Source organism: Mya arenaria, chromosome 11, assembly GCF_026914265.1.
Source record: "Mya arenaria isolate MELC-2E11 chromosome 11, ASM2691426v1".
Classification (NCBI taxonomy): Eukaryota; Metazoa; Mollusca; class Bivalvia; order Myida; family Myidae; genus Mya; species Mya arenaria.
In genome coordinates, this window is record NC_069132.1 from 51617149 (window position 1) to 51637956 (window position 20808).

At 35.1% G+C, this 20808-nt stretch overlaps 1 protein-coding gene across 3 annotated transcripts in view; it reads left to right on the forward strand.

Moving 5' to 3' along the window:
• Positions 1–20808, forward strand: part of LOC128209355 (E3 ubiquitin-protein ligase UBR2-like) — a 140351-nt gene that overhangs the window by 115795 nt on the left and 3748 nt on the right. For all 3 annotated transcript variants that reach the window (XM_052913367.1, XM_052913368.1, XM_052913369.1), the window contains 14 exons: positions 2707–2862; positions 3783–3923; positions 4716–4880; positions 7323–7432; positions 7991–8160; positions 8578–8665; positions 9541–9693; positions 14625–14824; positions 15536–15639; positions 16472–16605; positions 17072–17192; positions 18536–18673; positions 19597–19767; positions 20704–20805. In XM_052913367.1, coding sequence (XP_052769327.1) covers positions 2707–2862; positions 3783–3923; positions 4716–4880; positions 7323–7432; positions 7991–8160; positions 8578–8665; positions 9541–9693; positions 14625–14824; positions 15536–15639; positions 16472–16605; positions 17072–17192; positions 18536–18673; positions 19597–19767; positions 20704–20805 — 1953 coding nt within the window. The remainder of the gene's footprint in view (positions 1–2706; positions 2863–3782; positions 3924–4715; positions 4881–7322; positions 7433–7990; positions 8161–8577; positions 8666–9540; positions 9694–14624; positions 14825–15535; positions 15640–16471; positions 16606–17071; positions 17193–18535; positions 18674–19596; positions 19768–20703; positions 20806–20808) is intronic.

Sequence of the window (20808 nt, forward strand, 5' to 3'; positions counted from 1 at the left end):
ATAACTCAACAATGCCTGCGCCCATGGCCCTCATAATTGACTTGGAGGTTGGGCCTGACCAGTAGATGACCCCTATTGATTTAAGGGGTCAAAGGTCAAGGTCACAGTGACCTTGAAAGCAAACTCGACAATTCCTGGACCTATGGTCATCAAACTTGACATGAAGGTTGGGCCTGACCAGTAGATGACCCCTCTTGACTTTGGGGGTCAAGGTCACAGTAACCTTTAATGCAAAAAAGTTAACAAATCTTCTCCCAGTGATATCTCAACAATGCCTGAATCTATGATCATCAAACTTGACATGTAAGTTGGGCCTGACCAGGAGATGACCCTTATTGATTTCAGGAGTCATTGGGTCAAAGGTCAGGTTCACAGTGACCTTGAATGCGAAAATGTTTCAAGTGATAATTGGACAATGCCTGCACCCATGGCCCTCAAACTTGACTTGGAGTTGTGTCTGACCTGTAGATGACCCCTTATGATTTAAGGGGTCATTGGGTGGGTCAAAGGTCAAGGTTACAGTGACCTTGAACGAAATATGCTTGTCTGTGTGATAACTTGTCAATGCCTGCACCCATGGCCCTCAAACTTAACATTAAGATTTTTGATGACCAGCTGATGACTACTATGGATTTTGAGGTCATAGAGTCAAAGGTCATGGTCATAACACACTCAATCCTCAAACTTTGAATGGTCATAATCTTAAAACTGCCTCAACGGCATACAATGTCAGCGACAAATCAGCTGTCATTTCGGTCCATGCATATTTCATTCAATTGTCCATATAATCCTGACAACATGGCGCTCAGGGGGCATAATGTTTGACAAACATCTATTGTAGCAATTATTTTTGCATTAAAATAATTCAAATTATTTTCTAAGAAATAGTCTTTAGCTACAAGACGTGTTTCTAAGGCATTCGAAGACGTGGTTTTCATCGTTTATCCACAAGATTTATTCTTGCTGGAAACGAGACAAAATAAGATAATGTGACAGGATCTCGTCATAGTTCTTTCTCAATGGTGAAACGGTAGGGACAGCTACAATTCAAAACACTGATCTGAATTGATAGGTGCAAAAAAAGATGACAACACATTTAGTTGTTTATCATTTTCTTACAATTTATTTCCGGCCAAAATTCATCAACAGTCCGGTTCTCCTTCCATTTTCATGAAAAGAAAGAACAAATTATTATGATTAATAATTACTTCCATTTCAAAAGCCAATGAAAAAAGCCACTGCCAAATGTGCTCATCCGATTATAACCACTACAAATTTTCATTGGCCGGTACATCCAGGCATTTTTAGAGAAAAGTTCCAAAACAGGCTGATTGGGCCATGTATTGGAACTTTGATGCGCCATTTTAAATTTTAATGCATCCTGGGTGCAGCATTGGCAGAACACTGTTGGTTATGTGTTTGGGTTTAATGTGTTTCTCTCTTTCTGTAAGCAGGACACCTGATAGATGCAATACAAAATGTGTGGGAGTTTACTGAATGCACAAACTGTGATTCTTTTTAAAATCTGCTTGCTCATTTTCTAATCTGCTTGCTCATTTTCCAATCTGTTTGCTCATTTTCCAATCTGTTTGCTCATTTTCCAATCTGCTTGCTCATTTTCCAATCTGTTTGCTCATTTTCCAATCTGCTTGCTCATTTTCTAATCTGCTTGCTCATTTTCTAATCTGCTTGATCATTTTCCAATCTGCTTACTCATTTTCCAATCTGCTTGCTCATTTTCAAATCTGTTTGCTCATTTACCAATCTGCTTGATCATTTTCCAATTTGCTTGCGTATTTTCAATGCTCATTTTCAATGCTCATTTCCAAATCTTTTCAATGCTCATTTCCAAATCTGCTAGCTTATTTCAAAATCTGCTTGCTCATTTTCATATCTAAGATAAGATAAGATAAGTTTAATTTTGAGTCAGCAAGATTCAAACTATACATCATAAGCTCATGCGAGCTTTTGATCTGACTATTTGTAAAAATATTGTATATGGTATAACAAGTGTATAAAAGCTAAAAGTCAATGGTATATATAGTGGCATATTATTTAAGGTGTTATACAGTTTTTTATAATACATAATTACTTAAAAATATCAAAGGTGGTATATAAAGTTAATTAGAAGGTACTCTTACATAAAGACAGGGACTTAAGTATTCAATTAGGTAACAGAAATATGAATGATAGTTGCCAAGTTACGGTACATGTTATTAAAAAGGTCAACTTAGTTAAAAGACTTCTAATAAAAAAAGATAGATCCACTGAAGAAATTCACAGATAGAGCTTCATAACATCTGCTTGCTCATTTTCAAGACTAAAGGCTATATCCGTGTGTATAAAGTTCCTTGTCACAGAAGTATACTCTACCAGAGAATAATGTCTAACGTATACATCATAATAACATTTTCAAGAAGCAGTTTCTTATGAGTAATTGATGTTAAGCGCACAATTGATGTCTACATGAATTTGTTTGTCCAGGATTATCATGTGACTAGTAAATCTTTCAAAAAGTTAAACCCATGCTTCTAAAAGTTTGGTCTTCCCTGCCCCTTGGCATATTGTCGGTTTTTAAAAGCCCTGGTTAAACCGATTTGATTATTTATATTATGGTGGTAAGGTTTATGTCAGTTGTAACACTTTATTAGCCAATATCTGACATTTCCTCGGAATTTGTGTTTGATCTGGTATGTTTATTTCCAGTGATGTTCCCAGTAGCAGCTACCCAGTGGCTGTAGGGGCCAAGCGTACGAGGGTGACGGGAGCCCAGCCGCAGATTGGCACTTGTATCCTCTGTCAGGAGGAACAAGAAATCACACACACATCAAAGGCAATGGTCCTAACAGCCTTTGTACAAAAGTGAGTCATTCTACATACATTGTACATACATTGTACTATAATATATATCATGTTCTTTGTAAACTTGTAAGCTTCTCATAGAAAAAAGTTGAGGTGTTGTCATAGCCTTGTGTCAGTCAGCAACATTGTGTAAAAACTACAATCTTTGCCATGATTCAAATAACCTTTTAAGATATTCAAACGAAACTTTGTACAAATGTTGCCAGAGAAAATACTGACATATATTGGAAGGCCCATAATTCTGGTGTCAATAATTGTTGGGTTATTCTCCTTTTTCCATAAAAACTTGCAAATACTTGATATTTGGCTATGTCTCAAAAATCATTCATTATATTTGAATGCAACTTGGTATACATGTTTCCAGAGACAAAACACACATGTATAGAACCATAACACTAACTTTAATACCTATCAAATTATACTCCTTTGTAGACAACAAAAAACAGACTAGCCTTTTTGTTTGCTCCGTGACACTCTTGTTTTGGATGTTTAAAGTTAACATTATGCTAGCTATGATTTGTAATTGAATGAAATATTATGAAGATTAGTGAATCTTTTATATATCCGTACTTACATAAAGCATTTAAATTGTTGAAGTAGACTGAAACAAGCAATACAATAAAACAATGGGCTGATTGTTCAGAGCTTTGTCAAAGTTTACAACGTTGTTCAAGTGATCATTGTTAATTTTCAAATCTTTACTACTCTGGAAATTTGTGATCTGCAGTACATGTTCAGTACAAATGTTGAGACAACTTTTTCAGATATGCTTGTTTTATTCAAATATGTTAGTAAATCATAAAATTGTTCACTGTTAAAAGTTAACAACGATCCTGTTCACAATGTTGTTAACTTTAAAAAAGTTCTGAACAATCGTCCCATTGTTTGACAAATATCTATACCCAAATTCCTGTCTACAGGTCCACAGTGCTTTCACAACAACACGGTAATGCGTTAATCCACGGTGACGACTTTGACCCACTGTTTATGAGGTCAGACCTGGGAACAGCATGTCACTTGAGCTCCTGTGGTCACATGATGCATGCAGACTGCTGGCAGAGGTATGCATGAATACATGAAATTTACATTTATTTGTATAGATAAAGCTTGATGTTTATATTGTTTAACATGCAAGGAGTTATGAAGTCATTGTTTATTTCAATACTGTGCTCCTATTGGATTAGCGTGATGTCATTTAACCATTGATATATACGACATTACAAATATCATCCATTCTTTTAAACAAATTTTAGTTGTTGGTTAAAATTTCTTTAAGAACAAATACTAAATTACAGAAGATTCTACTAACTATTAATCATAATGAATACTTATTCAAAATGTGAATATAAGTATTGATCACGTTTTTTGTGTGTTTATTCTGTATGAACACACTAAAGCATGTGAGAAAATAACCAAAAAGCGCTAGCAGGCTTGATGGAATTTGCTCGCATGCCTTACTGTGTTTATACAGCTAAACGCAATAAAAAATGAGACCAATCCTGAGTTGTGTCTATTTTATACTTTTGTGAATTAGCTTTTTTTTGAAAACATATACGTATATCACTGGTTTTCAATAAACCATTCAATTATCCCATTTAGGGATTATATCTTTCATATTAATACTAGCAAATTCTCTGACACGTGACAAGGTGGAGCTAGGCTTAATAATTACAGTACCCATATAATTCAAGGCCAGTTGAATTATAATCAGAATTATTGTTTTTCCTATCAAGCTTTCTCATATAAACCATTGTTGTTGTTTTTGAAAAAAAAAAAATGTTTTCTGTGAAGATTCCTTGCAGTTTAAGGGAGGTTACTTTGTTAAAACTTCCTGTCAATTTGCCTGCTTTCAGTTTCTTTGATGCAATTCTGGCCCGTGAGAGGCGACGCCCGCTTCGGTTCCGCCACCACTACAGTTACGACATTGAGAAGTTGGAGTTTCTGTGTCCTCTGTGTGAATGTATAAGCAACACTGTGATACCGGTCCTGCCGGGGGCATCGGGGACGGCAATAGATCGGTAAGGCAGGTCATATGTAGGTCACATCTGGATGTTGACGTTTTCTGGTTAGCGCAGTGGTTAGGGCATTTGCTTCTCACTTGGGCAACCCTGGTTGAATTCACAGCCTGGGCACATGTGAGTTTGGTTTATGGTCACCAAGCTGAACTAGTGGGATTCCTCCAGGTACTAAAGATTCAAGACAATACCCTCTCCTAAAATCATGCCAATAAGAGTGATTAATATAACATTGTAATAACCTGTTTCACAAGCTTTGTAAAACTAAATAGGTTTAAACAAATATGTTGGATCAAATATTTGAGAGTTGCACACCACTACTACTGCTCCAACATATCCTAAAATATACCATTCAACTTGTAGATAAGTTGTCATAAACACAGTAAGAAAAAATTATATTGAAACCTGGTACAAATGTTGCCTGAAAATGTATGCACATGTATAGCAAGATCCATAATTATTACTTTAATATTTGTTGAGCGATGCCCCTTTTTAGACTGAACAAACATAAAAGAGAATTGGTGTCTGCTTTGCAGTACTTTTCTTTAAATATCAATTATTATTAGCTCGACTATTCGAAGAATAAGGAGAGCTATACTACTCACCCTGGCGTCGGCGGTGGCGTCGGCGTTGGCGTCACACCTTGGTTAAGGTTTTGCATGTAAGCACCTTTAAGTCGTTATCTCAGTAAATACATCAGTTATTGCATTGAAACTTTGGATATGTATTCCCAACTATCTTATATACTAAATTAATGAAGTTAGATAACAATTATTTGAATATAATGCAAATAATAGGCCTTTATTATTCGACTTAGAAATTCTGGTTAAGGTTTTGCGTGTAAGCACACATAGGTTAATATCTCAGCAACTACTTGAGGTATTGCATTGATACTTGATACAATGGTACTCAACAACCCAACCTACTAAATTAACCAAGTTAGATAACTCTAGTTTGCATTTAATGCAAATAATTGCCCTTTATTATTTGACTTAGAAATTCTGGTTAAGGTTTTGCATGTAAGCACACATAGGTTAATATCTCAGCAACTACTTGAGGTATTGCATTGAGACTTTATACAATGGTAGTCAACCATCCAACCTACTTCATTAACCAAGTTAGATAACTCTAGTTTGCATTTAATGCAAAATAATTGCCCTTTATTAATCGACTTAGAAATTCTGGTTAGAAATTCTGGTTAAGGTTTTGCATGTAACCACATTTAAGTCAATATCTCAGCAAATATATCATGTATTGCATTGAAACACTAGATATGTATTCCCAGATAACACTTTTTTGAATATAATTCAAATTATGGGCCTTTATTATTTGACTTAGAAATTCTGGTTAAGGTTTTGCATGTAAGCACACATAGGTTAATATCTTAGCAATTACTTGATGGATTGCATTGAGACTTTATACAATGGTACTCAACCTTAAATAACCAAGTAAGATAACTCCAGTTTGCAATAAATTAAAATAATGGCCCCTTTTTTATTCGACATAGAAATTCTGGTTAAGGTTTTGCATGTAACCACTTTTAAGTCAATACCTCAGCAAATACATCATGTATTGCATTGAAACTTTACACACAGGCTCCCATCTATTTAACCTTCTTATTTAATCAAGTAAGATAACTTTATCTTTTATAATATATAATTTTTGCCCCTTTATTATGCGACTTAGAAATTCTGGTTAAGGTATTGCATGTTAGCACACATAGGATAATATCTCGTCAACTATTTGATGTATTGCATTGAGACTTTATACAATGGTATTCAACCACCCAACTTAATTGAATAACCAAGTTAGATAACTGTATTTTGCAAATAATGGCCCTTTATTATTAGACTTAGAAATTATCGTTAATATTTTGCATGGAACCACATTTATGTTTATATCTCAGCACACCATGTATTGCATTGAAATCTAATCTAACAGTGATCCATGCATGTTTAGCCAAAACTTTTCAATCCTTACATTGAAAAGCGGCGGAATAGTCGAGCGCGCTGTCTCTGTGACAGCTCTTGTTCTATATCTAATTTATATGTCCAATTGTAGACTCTTATTTTCAACACATGACCGTACAACATATTTAAGTATCAGGACACAACGCGCCTACAAAAAATCCTGTTTTATTTTTGTATTGTACGATTCACAGGTCCTAAGTTAAACCTTTGATAAAGACTGAAACATGTGAAAAGACTGAAAAGATTCTTGAATAAAAATCATGATCGATAAGCGATCTAAAGTTAGAGTGACAAAAATCGTCTTTAATAACAATGCTCGTCCAATATGCTTTTTCCAGCTGTGTAAACGGCATTATTGTACAATACAATGTTAAAAACCTATAAATTTTGTACAATACTTGTACAGAAAAAGATCATTGTACCAGATGTATTTAACTGATCAACTATGTTCAACAATATTTGCCTTTGGTTGCAGTTCTCCGAATGTTCAGCTGAGTTTCTCTGATTGGCTGGATGGAATTCACAAGACGGTTCTCAATAGCGTCAAGGAACCGGACGATATCGAGAAGAAGACTGATCATAATGGTAATGAGTGAGCTAGCTGAACGTCATTTAAATCTTAACACTGTGATAAAAGAAGAAATTGTGATTTTCTCTTCAAAAAGGCAAAGAATTTTGGGCTCATTTTATCAACATGTTGAAGAAAAAATGTCATACTATCACGCATTTTGATTGAATACAATGCGAGTGTGGAAAATAAAATGAAATACTGAACTTTTAAAACTAAACTGTCTCTCTAGAAACTTAACAAACCTAGAATGATAATTTGAGCCAAACTTTTTGTTTCAAAACTTATCTTGATACAACCACAAATTAAGGATACAAAACATTTGGTCATATGATACTATCACTGAGAAGATGAGGCCTTTGTGTTTATTTTTTATTTCATTATGTTTAAGACTGACTTTGGTCTGTTCTTAGAGTAGGGATAAACAGATGTGTATGAGTCATCTTACAAAAAAACAACTGAATTTAAAAGATATCTTGATCCTGGTTGACATGGCAAACAAATGACAGTGTCTAACTCTGCCAACTGAAGCAATTGTATAATTAATCACATATTGCAATCTCTTCTCTTCATAGAAGAGTCAATCCTGTACCAGCCATGCCCGTTGACAGCAGTGACGCGACTTATGACCGACAGTGTGGCCTCAAACTTCAAGGCTCTGTGGGCTTACATCCAGGACCCCAGCAGAGATCTGCCAGCAGAAACCAGGGAAATGCTCAGAAAATTCTCAAGGGATGCATACTCAGTAAGTTTGCTTTTTTTAGAAATCATATATAGTTATTTTTGGGGTCTTTATTTTCAGTTTGGGCATGGGTATGACCAAAATGATGAGACTCCATGGGTGACAATGATGGCAGGCTTAACTTTGATAATTTGGCTTTATTCCCAGGTTGGGCTTGCTGTTCAGCCATTTTATGGGAAAACAGGCAGGTGCCTATGATGGTGTTCTTTACTGTGATAACTTAGCTTTTAATTCTAGGTTGGGCTTGGGGGTTGAGCCCGATGCTGAGAATCCATGGATGCCTTTGATGGTGTACTTAATCCATGGGTGCTGATGATGGCTGAGGTAATTTTTAGGGCTTGGGGTAAGAGCCCAAAGAACTAAATCCTTGGGTAACTTTGATGGCTTACTTTAATGTCATAACTTGTTTTTTAATTCTAGGTTGGGCTTGGGGTTGAGCCCGATGATGAGAATCCGCGGGTGCCTATCATGGTGTGGAACACTTGTGCCTTCTCTATCATGTCTCTTGGTAAGTGGGCTTAGGGCAGGGTTATGTCTTAGGTAAAATACTTAAGGAGACCATTCTCTGATAATGAATTAGTTCTCTTATGCTAGTCATAAAAAAATAAGCACAAAGCTATCTATAAACAATGAGTTTGGATTTATCCTTAACAAAAATGCATTTTCTGCTAATAATATGGAAAAAAAATGTTTATCAGTTTTTCAATCCCTTTTTTCTTCAGTAAAAGATTTATCTTAAAATTCTAAATTATAACAAACTGTGCTGTACTAATTAAATGCAACCTCCACCTTTGTATTAATCTCATATTTTTACAACATACATGTAAAACAACACAACATTGATATCATGAAATAGACATATGGTGGTCAACATACTGCTTCCATAGTTGCTATATTGAAAACAAACACTCAAGGATTTTCTTATGCTCATTCAAAAAAATGAAAAATAATATAAAATAATCCCTCATTTTCTGACCATTAACTCATGCAAAATGTTTTACCCCATAACACATGAAATATTTCATGTATCTTTCGCAGTTTTTGCATATATAACCAATTCGAAATTAAGTTGGTCTCTATACCCTGTCAATTAAAATATAGCATCTTTTGTATCTGTACTTATCATGTGAAAGTACAAACTGGGAAACCATTATGTGCTATTTTTAAATGGGTAAACTCAGCTGACAGTGACAAAATATTCTTTTAATCATGTAAATTGATGTTTTATTGGCCTCCTGCTAGCTCCTATTGACAATTGTATGCTTGTTTTGAAGACATAAGCTATTTGCCAATTTTAGGACCATCTGGTGTCTAGTCCCTTTAAATTTTTAAGTGTAACTGGAATTATGAACACTTTTCAACCACAATTAATTCCAATTCCAGAGCAACAACTGCGTGAGGAGGGCAAGCCTTTGTTTGGCCAGCTGTCTAGCCGACAGAGCGACTGTATGAGGTCCCTAGTCAAGGTTGCGGCAGCCCACAGCCAGACTGCCAACCCAGAACTGACCAAACAACACTGCATTAAACTTCTAACATGTACGTAGGTGACCAGGCCCCAATTTTTCGAAACTTCCTTAAGTCCCTTATCTCAGGGTTAAGCTATGGGCTATTCCATTTCAACATATAACCCCCGGGGGGGAGGCACTTTTTAATTATGGCAATCCCTACAGAAGCAAATTAACCCTTTAAGGCTCCAAATTAGCGAAAAAAGACAATCTACCATAAAAAATTTATACTATTTAAATAATTGCCTTCCCCCCAGGGGTTATATATTTTACTGGAATAATCTTAAGCTATCTATTTTTGCTTTTTAATAATTTGCATAAAATTTACCTCTTAAAGAGTTTTATACTTTAGATAGGAATTATCTTTATAATAATCACCCATTTTTTAATTATCAAAATTTAATTCAAGTAGGTATTTTGGCAAAATAAAAATGCTACTTCAGCTTGTTAAGCATAAGAAGTTTCAAGAAATAAGAGCATGTATTGGATCATTGTACAGGATCTTACATTTGGTATAATTTAACACAGAAAATATGAAACGGGAAAAGTTAGAAAGCCAGCCTAACCCTTAAGCATTATAACCTTTCCTTTACCAGTTTCATCAAATTTTGTATTTAATAGCAACAAATGTAAGATTCTTTTTCAGGAGATATTTAAGCCACCAAAAATGAAGATTATATTCTTTTTTACGTAAAACTCTAAATTTGTCGGCTGCAATGACGTCAATGTTAAGTTACCCTAGTTTAAGTTAAAAAATATGTATTTGTTGTATTTCACTCTGAACAACCAATGTCATTTGATATTATTAAACCTCACTAGACATTGCCTTTATATAATTACCTTTTGTCATCATTAGTTATTCTGTTATGTCTCGTGCGATAAATTGTAATACTACCCTAAATTAGCACTAATGCCTCGGTTGACATTAACATTCTCAGGTTAACATTGTATGTAACAATATCTCACTGCCATAGAACATAAAGTAAAAACGCCAGGGCAATATTTTCGACTATCACCCTGCACTATCACCCTGTACCGCACTGTTACCCTCTGACGTCATGAAAGTTTTTGTTCAGTATAATAAATTAGATATTGACTTCCTTAAGGGTGACAGTGCATATTGTCAACTTTTGGAAAATACTGTCAACCAGGTCGGCCTTGCCTTTGTCACCCACAAGGCAGTCAATATTTATATACTATATACTATCACCCTTTATGGCATCTGATATTTATCAATTATTATTTCATGAGAATATTTCTAAGGAACCAACCCACATTTTGTTTAGTAATAGTTTGAAGCTATTTTTATGGTATCTGATGTACAGTGTAGTGAATGCCTCGTGACCCATTATTATTTTGGTACCATTTTAAACAGTTTGATATGTAGATACAGAATATGTAAACACCATAGTGGAAAAAAGAATACAAATGTTGTTTTTACATAAAGAGATATCATGATTATATGGGGTCACCATTCATCCAAATTAAGCATTAGGCCAATATAAATTAATTGCTAGATTTTAACCCATTCTTTTTTTAAATGGGTGTTAGGGGATGATGTTTCATTTCTTATTAGATGACTGTTTCACCATTGTGAATATGTGTTCATGCTCTTTCTTATTGCATCAGGGACAATAAACATGTGTTTCCAGACAAACCACGCACATGATCGTAACAATTCTCCCTTTTTAGCTCCACTGGCCGAAGGCCATGGAGCTTATGTCGTCACAGATTGTCCGTCGTGCGTGCGTGCGTGCGTGCGTAAACTTTTACTTTAAACGACATCTCCTCTGAAACTGATAAGCGGATTTTGACAAAACTTCACAGGAATGTTCCTTTGGTGGTCCTTTACCAAAATTGCTCAAATGGTTCCGGTCCATTGCACAATATGGCCGCCAGAGCTAAAAATAGCAAAATCTTTAAACGACATCTCCTCTGAAACGGTTCGGCAGATTTTGATGAAACTTGACAATAATGTTCCTTGGGTGGTCCTTTATTAAAATTGCTCAAATGGTTCTGGTCCATTGCACAATATGGCCGCCACAGCTAAAAATAGCAAAATCTTTAAACGACATCTCCTCTGAAATGGATAGGCAGATTTTGATGAAACTTGACAGAATTGTTCCTTGGGTGGTCCTTAACCAAAATTGCTCAAATGGTTCCGGTCCGCTGCACAACATGGCTGCCAGGGCAAAAAAATAGAAAAACCTTTAAAGAACATCTTCTCAGAAACCGATGATCAGATTTTGATGAAACTTAACAGAAATGTTCCTTGGATGGTCCTTTATCAAATTTGCTTCAATGGTTTCGGTCCACTGCACAAGATGGCCCCCAGAGGTAAAAATAGAAAAACCTTTAAACGACTTCTCAGAAACCGATGATTGTATTGCAATGAAACTTGACAGAAATGTTACTTGGGTAGTCCTTAACCAAAATAGCCCAAACAGTTCTGGTCTGCTGCACAACATGGGCACCAGAGCTAAGAATAGAAAAAAACGTTAAACTACATCTTCTCAGAAACCGATTATCAGATTTTGATGAAACTTTACATAAATGTTCATCGGGATGCCCTTTAACCAAAATTGCCCAAATGGTTCCGGTCCGCTGCACAACATGGCTGCGAGAGTTAAAAATAGAAAAACCTTTAAGGACTTCTCGTCCGCAGTCTTCACGAAAAACATTTTAACCTACTAGCCAGTTGGACTAGCATAATGGCATATTTTACTAGTCCGAATGACAATCTAGTAGTCCGACTATTTTGCCACATTATAAAACTGTATGCTTGAGGTAAATACCTATTTCAATTGAGCAGCTTGCAGTTTGAGTAAACATTTCTTTATTATGATGCTCATGCAGTGATAGGGAGTGACATCCTTCTGTTGGGAATAGTGCTCCTTGTTTTTCAGAACCTATGGGTACTATGTAAAAACAAAAGGCATCTTGCTTGAATAGACTGTAATAATATCAACATGGTTAGAAAAGAAATGCCATGCTTTAATAGCTTTGATTACATTTTACTACTGAATTACCTCCCTTTAATAGAAAAAAAAATAATGTCTTAATTTTTCACGTATAGCATCTTTAAATAATTTTTAAACAATAATAATTTATGAGTAAACATATAAGCATAAAGTTCTCACAAAAAGATCAATTTAAAAACCTTACATTTATACATAGGAAAGTATATATAGACTGAACATTAATTTTCGTTTAAGTGACATTCTGAAAGTTTATGAAACAGCTATTTTTAGTAACTTAAATGGCCGAAAAGTGTAAGTGAAACACCAAGTCGATTCTATCTCGTCAGTTCTTGTTCAGGTTAGATATTTGCTTCATAATCTATTCAGATTAAATGTTTATTAATTGTTTAACTTTTAAGCATTATTTTGGGTCGATATTTATAGTTTAAAGGAAAAACTTATATCTTAAACAGCGACAACGTGTCGCGAGTGGCAAAAGACCCGACATCACATCAGAAGTGAAAAAAAGATGGTCTTATGCAGGACTAAGTGGATGCGTGTTGAATGCTGCTTGTATAAATATATTTTGATAATCAGTAAGGTGGTCTTTGCTTGAACCTTTTGTCCAGTGGAGCACAGGCACTGATGTGCCTCTTGTTTACATGTAAACATCGTAGGTATGAAATAATGCTGTTCCCAAACAGAACCAGTCTGATACACAAATACAGACACTAGTTCAACATTTTCATTTGAGTCAATAAAATTTAAGGGGCAGCAGAAATAGAAGGGGGCAGAAATGGGGATGAAAATTTAGTTTTAATTCATAGTTGCCTGATGCCTATTGTTCAGTGAAATGACATGCTATTTTGTACATCGGAACTCTGAAGAAGTTTAATATGGAATTAACCCAGTGACTTCTTGTTCAAGTACTTAGACATAAAAAATGTTCTTTCTCTCATAGTTTGTCATGTGTTGAAAAAATAGCATCTAATGTAATTTAAATATCATTAATTCTATAACTGTACTTGTTGGTTAATTTCGTTCCAAACTTTGACAAAGCACATTTTTTTGTTTCATGCAAAAGCAATTTATCTTTTATTGAGGCATATTTTCTTCATTTAAACTTCTATTAAACAAGTATGTAGGGTAATTTGATCTTCAAACTGTCTCAGACTGAATTTGAAGTTAAAATGGAAATTCATTTATACGCTTTAAGTGATTCTAGTTAAAATAAAATTAGAACAATTTGACTGTATTTATTATGCTTCCCCCATTCATAGCCAGGTATTGTTTTTGCCTGGTCTGTCTGTCCGTCTATGTCCATGTTAGTCTGTACTCCACACTTTGTTTCTGCCTAATAACTTTAGAATGCTTGGATCCAGGAACTTTATTCTTGGTATGCGAGTTGGACATGACAAGTAGATGACCCCTTTTGATTTTGATATCAGTAGGTCCTATCTCATGGTGACCTTGAGGCAAAAAACAGTGTCCACTCAATAAATAAACTGTGGGTAGAGGAACTTCATACTCAATATGCAAGTTAGTCTCATGCCTTGAAGATGAAACCTTTTTATTTTAAGATCAGTAGGTCAAAGGTCAAGGTTGCGATGACTTTCAGGTGAAAAACGATATATCGACAGTGATCTTAAGCTGGAAAATGGTTTCCGCTCAATTACTAAAAAACGCCTTCACATACGTTCTTCATACCTGGTATGGCAGTTAGTCATGATTAGTAGATGACTTCTGTTGATTTTGAGATCAGTAGGTCAAAGGTCAAGGTCACTGAAGTGGAAAAGAATGTGTCATCATGTATCCCGCTGATGTCATAATTACAATAGGACATATTCCTGCTTGTTAAGTTTCAAATAAAAGAAATAAGAGGGTTTTACGTAATGTCGTTCCTAAGATGTGATTAATGTATTGGAACAATCGCTTTTTACCTTTGAACATAGGGATGTTTACTGTAGTATGCGTTACAAATCAAAATTATTTTCAATTTCAGTTTTATTCCCGGACTCAATCAAGGGTAAGACTTGCATCCTAGATGTTGACCTATTCCACTACCTGGTTGCCATGGTGATGTCCCTTCCCAGCCTGCACCAGGATGTGACCTCAGCTTCCTGTTTTGTAAATACTCTCCCGGCTGGAGGTGTGAATGATCAACATATACTACATCTTGTGTTGGCAGCACATTTAGTGCAGGTAGGGTGTAGATAATGTTTCAGGGTAATTCATATAAATATCAGTGTGTTTTATCTCACTATTTTGGGAATGTGTCGGGCCTTTCCCAGTAAGAAAAATCTGTAATTTTGGGTAAAAGTTAGGGATTTCAATTTTCACAAAAATGATCAAGATTGCTTCAAGGAGAAAAAGAATAGATATTATAATGTGATAAAGTTTCATCAAGAATACACCAAGTCTTCTATTAAAAATTATGCAGGTGGTCCAAATTTTTGATGAAATAATAAAAAACCCGTTTGATTTTCATATTCAGGAAAACTGTACATGTTTTAGCATATGGAATGAGGACAAGCGACTTGATCATTCTCAGACGAGCTAGATTTTGACTGTTGTTGAAGAACAAATGAAATTGTCCAACTTAGCAATTTGGGTCACTTAGCTATTTGGGTCATAGATCTTCTAGTGATTATCTACTTTCATTTGACTGAGCGTTAAGCATTATATGACTCTTATCTCTTGGACATTCAATCTACAATCCAATTAAAACAGTCAGATTCTACTCTTAAATTTAAGTAAAGTCTTACATGGTTATTATGCATACGGCCTGAGGATGTACTTGGCTTAAAGAGTGGGGTTGTGGTGTGATAATGGCCCAGTTAATAATATCAGCATAAGAGCTTTAGTTATTTCTTTCCAAGACAGGTATTCAAAGTTTATGATTTCTCGATGCAGGTTTTGTTGACATTTGACGAGGGCAACTGTGGTATGGAGGTGGATGACGACTACGAGGGCGAGGCCTTGTTGATTCAGTATGATCACCTTCACACAATGGCCAAGTGAGTATTTCCTTTTGTATGTGTGCTCTGCACGAGATAAATAGATTTGAGAACCTGAGCGTACATGCCATATTTCTGGAGACCATTCCAGGGGATTTGTTCAGGAAGGCTGTAAATTCAGGGGGATTTTTTTAGCTGGTCTAAGTTGACGAAATATAAAAATAATTTTAGACTCAAGTACGAAAAAATGTATTCACATATATTTATTGCCATGAAAACCTTAACCTTTTTTTACGTACCGAAATATTTTATAAATCATCATATTCTTTTCAGACACTTTATGTCATATCCAAATACTGTTTACTGTAATGCTTTTGCAGAAAAAAATATGTTATAAAATAAGCATGTTTTTGAGATATTTTATTTGGCTTACCTTCCTCCAAAGTAAATTTAAAAAAAAATATGTTTACTATTAGCAATGATGACTTTCAGATAAAAAGAGAATGGAATAGATATTATGAATAGTTTTCTTTGCCTCAATACTTGTTTTCTTTTGGCATTTATCAAAAAAAAAATTCAGTGTAATTTATGAAGTCATTTTCTCCAGTGTGGAGTTGTTTGTTTACATTCAGTTTCACTCACATACTGTGGGTTTACTTTATTTTTATTGCCTGTTGTAAAATTTTCCTAAAAATTACTAAAAAAAATTCTGGAGGATTTTTATCCCACGCTTGGAGATTGGGGGAATGATTAAAATTTCGGGCGATTTTATCTCCAGCCGGGCAAAATGGCATGTATGCCTGAGGCCAAAATGATGTGTGCTTCAAACATGTTGCCATTCCTTAGGTGCTTAACCCTCTTTTTCCTATAACTTTCCATTGTTTTTTTTCAGTTTACAAAAGGAGAGCACACCTCTGCCCTCGCAGTTATCCGTCCATGTGCGGCGAGCCATGTTGCCATTCCTGAGATGTGCAGCCCTGCTGTTCCACAATCTTACTGGGGTACAGGTTCCAGCTGACCTCACTGGTAAGATTTTACCAGATTTAACTGTAAACATTAAACAGTAAACATTTTTTTTATCTACTTTCCAGTGGTTTATAGAGATTTATCAGTGAAATTTGAGATTTTTCACTGTTTTGAAATTTAAGCCCACTCTTGGTTAAATAACTTTCAATAAATAAATTTCACCTAGTGAACATCGAAAAGGATTCTTTCACACCTGGCTATGCCATTTCTGAAATATAGTATGATCTTACTTTGAAACAAACAATTAGCCTTTATATTCCCAGGAAATTATTATAATTATTGCCTACATACTATAGATCACATCAAATATTTGGCAAATATTTTTTTTCCTGCAATCTGAACATAGGTTAAAAATTTGTTTCCCTGATTTTCTCACCTTTTTCATTTTTTTTTTCAATTAAATCTCTCTTTTGTAGCAGAGTTCAGTTGTAATTTTGACTCATTAAATTCTAACATATATTTACAGAAGTGGCGGATGAACCAACCACCACTGAGTTTGACAATGTGTGCAGGTACCTCGGCATCAGTCACCACATGTCACGACTACTGGATAACCAGGGCGAACTTATGTACAATCTCGTCAACCGGTCAGTCTTACAGTGTTGTTTATTAGTGTGGTTTTTGTACATTTATAGGCAGGATTATATGAAGATGACAATTAAAGAGAGATTTCCCCTTGTCTGTGTCCTTCAATCTGTCAGTCTGTCTGTTGCATGCATCTATTGAATCATTGGTCATAAACTCATGAAAGTTCAACATTGGATGGTTTGTACAAGGGTATTATTTGAGGTTTCATTTAGTTAGACAAGAGTTATTGCCCTTAACTTAATGAAAACCCATACTGCCTATAAACATGCAATTTCCTACGCAGTGATCTCCCTTGACAAGCAGAGATAAAAAAAAATGGCTGAATCTTGCCATCTTGCTTTTTAAGAATTCCATTGTTTTTCATCTTATCGCTTTCTAGATTGTTGAAAATCTTGTTTGAATGTTTTATATTCAAAAGTTAATTGTTTTGAATTAAATTGTCTTCATTTAAATTGTCTTAACTTAGTGCACTATGTAGTGCACAAAATATCAAGTTTGGTTTTAACAGTACTATAGGTTGATGCAATTTTTTATTTTTTATTTTAATGCATTGTTATGTTGAACACATTAACATAATAATGCATTAAAATTAAAGATTATAAGTATCTTCCATGGCCGAGAGTGTAAGATAGGTTCATTCCGACCCGAGCGTAGGGTGTTTTGCGGAAACGAGGTTTACCGAGTTTCCGCAAAACACCCTGCACGAGGGTCGGGATGAACCTGTCTTACACGAGCGGCTATGGTAGATGCTTTTTCTCCCACCTCAGTAAAACAAAATTAAGTAAAAATGTATTTTTTGCTGGAACTCTTTTGTGCTTAGTGAAATAATTGTGTATGGATATGCGATAGCACATGGTTGTCATGGATATGCGCGCAATGATCCAGTTAATGTTAATAGTCAAATCGGTCTTTTTAAATAGTTCTAAGGAGAATGAAGCATTATTTCTTGAATGGTGCTTGAAAACTGTTTTATGGTGACATTTGAAGCGAGAAATAATTAATTAGCGTTCTAAATATTACCATAAGACAAGATTTCCTTGATGCTACTGACGACAGTCTTCAACAAGGGAGGAAATTACAATGTTTTGACCATTAAAAAAGGAGTTCCATACGGGCATTTTATCTTCGCCTGTGGGCAAGATAAGAATATCTGGAGCATGGTTAAATTATTGAATTTACTTATCTGAGGTGGGAGAAAAATGTTTTTTGCATCGACCTATATTTTGCCCTTTAAAATCAACATAATGTGATATGCTTGATGCTAGCGACTACTGTATCACATGGCAAGTAACTGCTGGATGAAGATTAATAAACATATTAATCCTTTTGCTTTTATCCATAGATGGTGTAAGAACGGTGTTCTGAAGGACCGATTCTCTGCGTCCAGTCAAGCCATGGTCCAGTACCCACTGCCTATAAACAAGCTCATCCAACTGCCTGACGACTACAGCGAGCTTATCAACAAAGTCTCAACTTTCACGTAAGTAGCAAAATGCGTCGGTATGATAATGGAGTACTGAAAGAAGTGTACTTAACTTTACAGATTAGTTGAAAGAGAAAATGAGATTTTGGGTCTTCGGTAATAATTATTACAAATGAAATAATCAATAATAGAAAATGCCAAAAATAGTGAATATTTCTATGTATAGTAATTTCTTCCAAACTATCTTTTAAAGGATTGTAATAGTGCATCATTTTCTCGATGATTTATGACCATTAGTTTACTCATATATTTTTATTTCCATAGCAACTACAGATTTTGTCCCGACTTATTTTGACTGCATGTTAAAACTGTCAAATAGATTAAAAACACATAAATGAATCATCAATTTTTTCTTAATTTATATTCCATAAAAATCGGTGTTAGGAAAACAACTCAATCTATAAGTTAGTTGTTATATTGGTATGTTGATGTTGCACACCATTTTATTAATGCACTTGTATGTTTTCTCAAATTAAGTGATAAAAATGCGCAAAAAAACATACTCTCATTGGAAACACATACCTGACACAATATGAATTAGGTGATATCGCATGATGCGGCTCAAATCAGCTTTGAGCTTTAAAGGGGTACAATGAAATTATCAGAACTTCAATTAAAAAAATGGATATGGCTTGCGTACAGTTAAAAAAAATGTAAGCCAATAATTTGGGTTTTCAATTAATAGCTGTGTGAATACAAGTCTGTACACCAGTATAACCATGAAAGAAACAAAAGCATTCTTGTTCCTTTCAAGTCAAAATTTTAATTTCCAATTTAAGTGTGAATGACCCGTTTATCCAAGTCAGAATGACCCAACCTGAATGTCCATAAATTGTTTATTAAAAGACTGATATCAAATATTGATAGTTTACGATATTATCTTGACTGATACGTCAAAATGTACCTTCTTTCCCCTACAGGTGCCCAAAGTCGGATGGAGATGACAGTCGAGCCCCTACAATGTGTCTTGTGTGTGGACAAATGTTGTGTTCTCAGAGTTACTGTTGTCAGACTGAGTTTGAAGGGGTCACAATAGGGGCTGCAACAGAACATGCCTACAAATGTGGGGCAGGCTCAGCAATTTTCTTAAGGTGAGCTTAGGGTTTGGTCATGTTTGTTTTGTTCTTGTCTATTTAGGGGAGGTGTGTGTGTGTGTTGGGGGGGGGGTGTTATTATTTTGAGATGTTACTTGAGTGCCTTTCGGAGAAATTCAGCTTTGTTGTTGAGGGGAGGTGTGTGTGTGTTGGGGGGGAGGTGTTATTATTATGAGATGTTACTTGAGTGCCTTTCGGAGAAATTCAGCTTTGTTGTTGAGGGGGATGAAAGCATTTACAACATGGCAACCAAGAGATGGTCATTCATGTTGATAAGGCGCTTGTTTCCGGTTTCCCAACATACCCTATTTTTTGGCCCCAGCCCTCAACCTTTTTATTGCCTTGATAAATATTTTTTATCATTTGTTTTCTTTTTCTCTTTTAACATTTAAAAATGAGGCATTTTGGGCCTTTTGTAATACCAGTGGTGCTAATACTGACTGCATAGATATTTTGAGGCATATTATTTATAGTTTCTTTACGAAGACGGAATTCAATCTTAAGCAAGAGGGTTGGTCTGAAAGTGTGCGGAATCTTAACATAAAAAGTACAAATTCTGTTGAAAGTGTTTGTAAGTTGTTAAGAATGATATTTAATACTATCTACATTGATTGTTGAAAATTTGGTGTTTAAAAAATGCTTTATCTAGACGTCTTGTATCCATGACAACGAATATGCTTGCACTTGACTCAGGTCATATAACTATCTGAACATTTGCGAAAGAGATATTATATGTACAGTATGATAGCATCATAATTTTGCAGGTTGATTTGGCACTAGAATGTTTCACATGTCACATCAATAAATAGATAGATAAGTTTATTTGCATATTTACACTCTCTTTTTCCCTGTTGTAGATAGATTAAAGTGTTTTATTTTCATTTTCTGAAAATTTGAAGATGTTTTCAATGATAGTTTGTGTTTTTATATCAGAGTGCGAGAGTGTCAGATCCTCTTACTGGCCGGTAGAACAAAGGGTTGCTTTGTGCCCCCTCCCTACATCGACAACTACGGGGAAACAGACCAGGGGCTCAGGTA